The sequence below is a fragment of the Elaeis guineensis genome, chromosome 2 (assembly GCF_000442705.2).
Source record: "Elaeis guineensis isolate ETL-2024a chromosome 2, EG11, whole genome shotgun sequence".
In the NCBI taxonomy this organism is placed as follows: Eukaryota; Viridiplantae; Streptophyta; class Magnoliopsida; order Arecales; family Arecaceae; genus Elaeis; species Elaeis guineensis.
In genome coordinates this window covers 2,123,265-2,131,948 of record NC_025994.2, presented here as the reverse complement: position 1 = coordinate 2,131,948, position 8,684 = coordinate 2,123,265, and the positions used below count along the sequence as shown (strand labels likewise).

Below are 8,684 nucleotides of genomic sequence, written 5' to 3'. Positions count from 1 at the left end.
CAATTTGGACTACCATCTAATCTTTTACTCTTGATCGTTAGGTTAAAAGGGGCTGAGTATCAAGCTCTAATACCACTTGTTGCTCAGATAGATGATCCAAAAGGGTGGTGAATTAGATTTTTTAAAAATTTACCATTTGCTATGCTCAATAATTAAACTTAGTGAGGCAATGCTCTAAACAAAAGTATGATGATATAATAATAAGCAATGAAAAGAACAACAATAAGGCACAAGTAATTAAAGATTTTATAGTAGTTCGACGTCAAACTCAGCACCTACATCTACTTCCTAAGCCATCTTTAAAAATTCTACTATAATCTCTTCTAGATTATAGCTTGATTGTTCTATCAGACTTATAGTCAAAATATAATTGATTTTTTCAATAAAAATCAATCAAAACCACATCCTCAAGCCAATCCCAAGCTCACACAATAATCTCACTCTAATTCAATGCTTGGATGGGTCTATTTCTATGTTTCAATCCAATTGAAACTTATTTATAATAAAAAAGTTGAATACAATGAATAGCACAATAAAAAACTCTTAAAAGAGTAAAAAAAAAATCAATGAAAATTTCAAAAATTGTATTGAGGAAGTTTAACGATCAATATACTCTTCTTTTATTGAAAATCACTTGAATGCTTCAAGAATTTGATTGTTGGAGGCTTGTAACTCTTTCTTAAATGCTCACTTAATGTACTTAATTTTTTTTTATTTTATTTTTTCTTAGCTCTTCTTTTTGTTTCGTAATCTTTAAATCCTCTTAAAATATCTAGAAAGCCATTTCTATCCATTGAAGATCAAAATTTGGTCATTAGACGTATTTTGCTTATTTTAAAATTTCTATAGAATTAGCCGTTTTATCTTCGATCATAGTCGAGTCAACTCAAGATCAAGTAGAGTCGACTCGAGGTAACTATGAGTTGGTTTGACCAAAATAGGGGTCCACTCAAGATTTGGCCTAAAAAGTATATCTTTATGTCTTTATGAGAGAATCGACTTAAGACCAAGTAGGGGTTGATTCGAGATCAATACCGAAAGATCCAACTCTTTGTTTGTATGAGAGAGTCGACTTAGTAAAAATAGGGGTCGACTTACAAAGTATGTTACTTGATATTTGCATATCAAAATTGACTTTTTGAAGCTTGAAGTCAGACCTGAACTTCCTTCACTTGATTTTTAATGATGCGACTTCTGCTATCTGCTTTCTTTGGTTTCTTAATTTGATATTCATGAAGTACTTTCTAATAATAAATTTAGCTTCTTAAAATGTTCTGAGCATGAACTTCAACAACACATTAGGTATTCATTAAAATCAATCATTGGATTGACAATGGATAATTAAGAAAAATTGGATTGATGGATAATCACATCTAATGACTGTGGTTGGTTTAGTCATCTAACTTCACCATCAAGATCAAACTAGGATATAGATGGTTCAATAGAGATCAAGGATGATCAAATCAGTAGTATATGATAAGATTCAAGATGGAGATTGATATGTTGCTTGATGATCGGGGATGATTCAATCAAATAATTTATTTAATTAAGATTACTTAAGATACAAAGATTTGATAAGAACTATAAAAACTAGATCCTATTATGCTTGACAAAGGCACATATGATGCGAATATTTTGCTTGACCAATAAGACAATTTGAAATCTCTCTATTAGGACATTCTTCTTTAAAATTTTTGATCTAAATAAAGATATTAAATTTTGCTTCTAATTACTCTCTCATAATAATTTTTGAGTTAAGCTAGTTCTCTGAATTTATAAAAATAAAAAAATATAGAGTAATAAGTTAGATAGTCTAGTAAGCAATGAATACTTTAACTTGATAAATTAAACAATATGTAGAGCACAATAGTTCGAAACTCAATTCAAAATATATAGTACCTGCAAAATAGAATGCACCATGAATTCAATCTTTTAAAATTCATTTTCATTCATAAATTGGTTCCTTTCAAAACATCACATTTATTTCAATAGATATGAACTAGTTAAAGTGCCATTGCATAACACCCATTGGCATGGTATCAAAGTGTTAACATATAATCTTCACTAATAAGATATCAAAATATTAGTATACAACTTTCACTAATAGGATATCAAAGTACCAGTACACAATCTCCACTGACAGCATATCAAAATATCAGTGCACAACCCCTATTGATGGGGTATTGAAGTACCGACGTAGACACCCCACTGCTAAAGTATCAAAATCAAAGTTTGACTATAAGTTGGAGACCATCTCAAACCAAAACATCTTTCTTAAAAATATATTTATATTTTGAATAGAAAGGTTCATAAACTATGGGACATCGAAATCAATCAGACAATCCATATCAAATTCAATATATTTGATAATAAATCATTTAATATTTCAAAAGAGGGCATATTTTGGCAATTTGAAATGCCATGCATTAATTCATAAATCATAAATAATTAAAATAAAAAATATTTTATAATTTACTAATAAATCTAAAAAAAATAAACATCACTTATCTTACATACATTCTAACAAATCCACATAATTTCAAAAACTTCTTTTCAAAATATTCAATTAATAGATTATATTGTAGTATCCTACTATTGGACATTCGCTTATTGAGATGACTACATCCCTATATAGAATCAAATCTAATAATTAAAAAAGATATAGATAATTAAGAAAAATAGGATTGACGGATAATTACATTCAAGTTTTAGATCGATTTAGTCATCTAATTATACCATCAAGATCAAACTAGGATATAGGTGCTTCAACAGAGATTGAGGGCTCAAAGTCATACTCGACAAGAGTCAAGATAGAGACCAGTATGCCCCCCAATGATCGAGGGTCAGTTCAATCAAATAATTTCATTTAATCAAGATTACTTAAGATATAAGGATTCGATCAATATCAATAAAAATTAGATCTTGTGATGCTTAATAAAGGTGCAAGTAGCGCAGATATGCTACTCGACCAATAAAGTGATTTAAAGTCTCTCTATTGAATTATTTAGATTCAAAATCAAGGCCTTTCATTAGATTCATAGGTCAAATAGAGAGAAAATAATAGAGAAGAAGAGAGAGAAACTAAGAGAATAAAATAAAAGTAATTAGGCAATAGTGCCCAGCATATTGATCAATCTAATCAAGATTATTCTATCCAATCATGATTGAATTAATATATAGATGATTTAATAAAGATCATGGATGATCAAATCTAGTACAATCTAGCCAGGGTGGGTGTCTGCACGTTGCTCGATGACCATAGCTTAGCATCCTTCACTAAGCTCGATCAAAATCATTGATAGAATATCTTTATTGAATCAAACCACCCTAAAGAGATAATAGGGAGAGAAATAATTTATAGAGAGAGTTCAGAGAGAAACTAGGAAGATGAGTTGTAAAGAAAGAAAGTGAAACTTTTTAAAGAGAAAAAGTAATGGAAGCAAGCGAAGAAAGAGAAGAGAGAGATGAAGAAAAAAACTCTTTCTCTCTCTCCTTTCTTTTTTTTTCTTTTTTTCTTTTCTATTTTTTTTTCTTCTTTTTTATTTTTTCTTTCTTTTTCTTCCTCTTTTTTTCTTCTCTTTTCTTCTTGGTGACATAGGTGACTCGTTTCCCCTTTCTTTCTGAAACATAGGAGGTTCCCTGACTGATGGTGCCTATGCCGAGGAAGCGGACCATTGTGGCGCAACCGATGGATCCTAGCCTGATGGTGGATGAAAACGAACTATGCTAGAAAAATCAAGAAAATTGATAAAAAAATAGGAAAAAAAAAAACTCCGTCTTTGAAGGAAAATCCTATGATAACCAGCGTAATCAATGCTCTATGGGCTAAAAAGAATGGAAGAAGATTATCTAAAGGTTTAGCAGCTTTTATCTTTCTTCCGACGGTGGTTGGGATGCAATTTTTAACAAATTGATGGTGGAAAGGAAGAAGAAGACAGATCCTTTCCTGGTGATGATTGGAGGCAATTGTATGCATTTTCAATGTGGGCAGGGCTTTAATTGGATGGAATGGGGAGTTTGAGTCCTCCTCAAAGCGAGCCTTTTCCGGTGAAGTCGAGAGGGAGAAGAGAATGGAGTCTTCTTCTTCACCTTTTTTTTTTTTTTCTTTCTACTTTAAAATCCATGTGAATTTTCTTTGGACTCATCTCTAGTGGCTGGGCTACAGAATGGATTAAGCTCAGTTCAAATTTAGGCCCATTGGGGCCACGATAATACAACTTCATTGGTATCATTTAAAATTATTTTGTTATATCATCAAAATCAAAGTCTTTGGTCAACAATAATGGTTGGGAGGGAGTACTAAAAGATACGATAAAATACAGAAGATGGTCAACATGGTCACCCTTAGCACTCAAATATAAAAATATTCTTTCTTTATCCAGATAGTGGTGGTAGTGGTAATAAAAGATAATTGCAAAGTCGGAAAGGTTTTAGAGTGATCAACATCCAAATATTTTTTCTACCGCTAAGTGCGACTGGCTTGGAACATTTTTTTTTCTGCTGCTTACCGCCTAATGACTGACTTATACTAGTGATAGTAAAAGATATTTGAAAAGTCGTAAAGGTTTTAGGGTGGTCAATGTCAGAATATTTTTTCTAGTGCTGGGTGCGTGACTTGGCCTTTTACACATTTGATGGCTAAGTCGGCAAGCGTGGCCGGCGTCCACCATTGACGGATTCGAACCTGCCAATAAATTTCTTTTGACCACCGCCACATATATTCCATGCCACCAAGCATTATAGCTTATCTGCTGTATTTAGAGGCAGACAAAGGGAATACCCGACCAAGACGCAGTAAACTGGTAGAGGTAAGGATGGCAATGGATCAGATTGGCTAATATATATATCCATCTTATAATAAACTTCATATCTATATCCTTCACACATTTATTTCGGATCAGGTTGGATCGGATCAAATAGATATATGAATTGGATCTGATTGGATATATAAGAGGAGTCGGATCGGATCAGACCGGTTAAGAAATCCATCACGTAAATATTATAAAATAGTTTTAATTTTGAAAAAAAGATTTAAGTTAAGATTATATTAGGTTAAGTTTGGAATGGAGCATATTATTATCTATATCCAATCCGGACCCATTTCAGATTTTTTTTTTTATTAGGACCTATATCTTGCCTTGGGTTTTAATTAGATCGGATAAAATCCATCCCAATCAGATCAGGTTGGATTATGTATCTGATGATTTAGCTAAAATTGTCATTCCTAGATGAGAGTAGTGCACTGAGGAAGGTTTGTTGTTTTGTTTGGAAACCATGACAATGATATAACATCTAAATTTTCTAATAAAGGGCACAGAAATTATTGGTTAGATTATCCTACCAGGCATACTTTTGACCATCCAATAAGAAGTCATTATATTATTTATTATTGAAAAAAGATGTACGGTTATATAAGTTTGATTGAAAATTTTGAATGAAAAAAAATTTTACCTATTATTTTGAATGAAAAAAAATTCAATTACTTGGATGATATGATGGTTTCTTATTGGATGATCTAGGATACATATGGTAAAAAGATTCTAACCAATAATTTATCCAAAGCACGGTGTTACTGGGATGATCTAACGAGAAACCGGAGCAAACAGCAACCTTGCAAGGTGTCATGGAAGGAAGCCCAAACACTTCCCGTTTTGAAAAAGGATAATGACGAAGCCATGCACGTTGGAAAACTGGTAGAATTTAGTTACTTAGAGGTAATCTTCGCGACTTAGTGGCGCCCTCCTCCAGCCTACAGACAGTATTAATTTAATTTGATGGATAGATCAAATTCAGAATTAATGCAGATCCGTAAGATTAGTACAAACGAAAAGTTAAAAAAAAAAAAAAGAAAGGAAAGAAATTGACAGATCACAGTAAACTTGCTCCAAAGAGTAAAACTAAAGACCAATTTATCAGACAATCAACCACTATTAATCATTCGGATTATAGCATCCAATTACAACACACCGATGACATGGACAACTAGGTAGGACACCCGTCTTGCTGCAAATCTACGATGAGCATCAGCAAGATTGGTTACAACAAGTACACAACTAGCATATATGGGACACTGACATCATAAGAACATACATATACCAATCTGTGATTCAGGCAGTAGGGTAGTAAGCCTGCATGGCAATCCCACAGAGCCCCTCCTTGGCAGACACATCCCTCTCCATCCGTATGTATCCCTTCTCACCCCACGAGGAGCCCCATGAATTCTTCGCCAGCCAGTATTTGGTCCCATCTTTTGCCTTGCCATATCCGACCGCGGTCACGGAATGGTCCAGATCAGTATCGCAGGAGCCGCCCGTGAAGACGCCGCTCGCGTAGAATTGGAAGGAAGAACCGCCAGAGTCTATGTTAACCGACACAGGCTGGTTGGCCACAGCCTTGAGAAGGGCTGCTTCGCTGTTGGCAGGCACTTGCTCGTAACCCTTGATGGAGGCGGCATGGGAGGCGGACTTCTTGGTGTTGCAAGTGCCGTCGATGCCTTTGTAGGGGTAGTTGGTCTCTGTCGCGAGGCCACCATTTTTGATGATGAATTCCAATGCAGCATCCGGGAGGCCACCGTTGCAGCCCTCGTCCTCACCACCGACGTCACACTCCACAAGCTCTTGCTCTGATAGAGAGATCAATTTATGTGTCTTCAGCTTCGTGATACCTTCCATTGCAGCAACTACAGCGAAGGCCCAACAGCTTCCTGCATTTTTGTTGATACTTCAACATAATAAATATCTAGTATTCTATTTATAGCTAACTAATATATATATATATATAAGTATTACTAATTCTCATATCTAGGATTATTAATTTACATTAATATAAGAAATGACAATGATGGATTTCGCAAGGATTAGTGGCAATTTATCTTTATCCATTTTCTGGGAGCATGAGTGCGGCGCGTGGAATGTTCTGGATGGGTGCAGCTAGTGGATGGAAGTTGATGGTGTTATCTTCTCTCACGTCAGTTTATGTCCCCCAGCATTAATTAATTCCAGCCTACTGCGTGCTCCACTATTCGAAGATGCTTTGACCACATTGTTTATTTTCCGATCAGATTTTATGACCATAATTATGGTCGCTGTCCATCACCGTCTTTCGTGCGCACTTTAAGATGCATGATCATGCATGCACGATCACGGATCAGAAAGTATCTCTGGTAAGGACCAAGCAGAAAGACCATACCGTCCCATTCATGTCCTTTCTCCCGCGGTTGGGCCTCGTAGAATTTTCCTTGCTTGATTCTATTTTTTCAGGATATTGCTTAATTATCAGACTCTTCTCTTATTAAACTCAACGAGCTCTTTTTCTTTTCTTTTTTTTTGATATCAAGGATCACTCAAAAATCTACGAACTTATTAAACTTAGATCAGGTAATAAAGGAACAGTGTTCATGGGATAGACTATGGTATGCTGCAGGATGAGGGTAGAGTTTTTTATTTTCCTTCTTGTTAATGTTCCTGGTAGTAACGATGAGAGCGAAAGAGTACTGCTATTAAATTATTGTTTGACCAAAAGCATTGTACGCCAGTTTCTTTCTTAAGAGTCATTAATCATTCTTCTTGTTGATTTTATGTTAAGTAGATGAGGACGGATATATAACAGGAGTCTCCTTTTGAAAGTTAATCATGTATGCAAAGAAGAAGTATGATGGTGAAGTATTAATCGAGATGATTAGCTCACCACAGTCGCCTTGATCCTTGATGGGGGTGACGGCACCCTTAGTCCTCCAATCCATGCGAGTGGGCACGGCCGTAACGTTTGCATATCTGAAAACACTCGTCGCCTTCGACGTCTTAACACCGGAAGGCTTAAGACCGTTCCTCATGGCCTTGAACTCCTCGTTGGTAAGGTCAGCAAATTGGTTTACGCCGAGCTTGTACTTACTGTTCCCTGCATTAAACGATTCAATAAACTCAACGTTAGCCTTAAAAATCTGAAAGCGGCGCTCCTTCTCCGCCGATTCTTTGTACACGCGCCCGTGGCGAATCATCCACTGCTCGTGCCTCTCGGCCATGGTCATTTCGGTAAGCGTCCGGGCTGTGGCATGAGAAGCACAAGCACACAGCACAAGGACGAAAAGGGCCATGCCAAGACTTTTTGGTAATGGCAAAGTCATCGTGCTATTTTCGGATTGTGAAAGTGATGCGGTGGAAATACTACCGCGAATCAAGAAGTGGTCAGGCTATGCCTGTCCTTCAAGGCTAGGTGCACGCTGCTTTATATAGAGTTTGAGAGAGGTTGCTGTACTCAGTTTCTCTATCATTGGGGTGGTGGATGACTTGTGTGTGACGTGGATAAAGTTTTGATTCCGATGAGCTCGTTTGGAGCGATAACGTGCTCGGTATGGTGAGATACGCTGAAGAATCTCCTCGTCTCAGTACCATCTAAGACTCTATCATTTAACGAATAAATATTATAAAAATTTGATCAATTTTTTTATTAATTAATTTATTTATATTTTTATATTTTTAAAATAAATAATTTATTTTTTATAAATAATATTTATTTATTAAATAAAAAAATCTTATCCATCTAAGAGATGGTTAAATCTTTTTCCTATCAATCAAAAAATAATATTTTTAATTTATTCCTAATATACCTTTGACCTTATAATAATATAATATAATATAATAATATACTATTATAATATAGTATATCATAATAATATTATATTATTA

At 34.9% G+C, this 8,684-nt stretch overlaps 1 protein-coding gene across 1 annotated transcript; it reads right to left on the bottom strand.

Annotated features, from left to right (window-relative positions):
- Positions 1-5,973: 5,973 nt before the first annotated feature.
- On the bottom strand, positions 5,974-8,183 carry LOC105033204 (senescence-specific cysteine protease SAG39). Its single transcript, XM_010907892.4, has 2 exons — positions 7,687-8,183; positions 5,974-6,703 (listed from the first exon to the last, which is right to left on the bottom strand). Exons 1-2 carry the CDS (start codon positions 8,120-8,122, stop codon positions 6,108-6,110), a joined length of 1,032 nt encoding a protein of 343 aa, XP_010906194.2. The 5' UTR covers positions 8,123-8,183; the 3' UTR covers positions 5,974-6,107.
- Between the last annotated feature and the right edge of the window lie 501 nt (positions 8,184-8,684).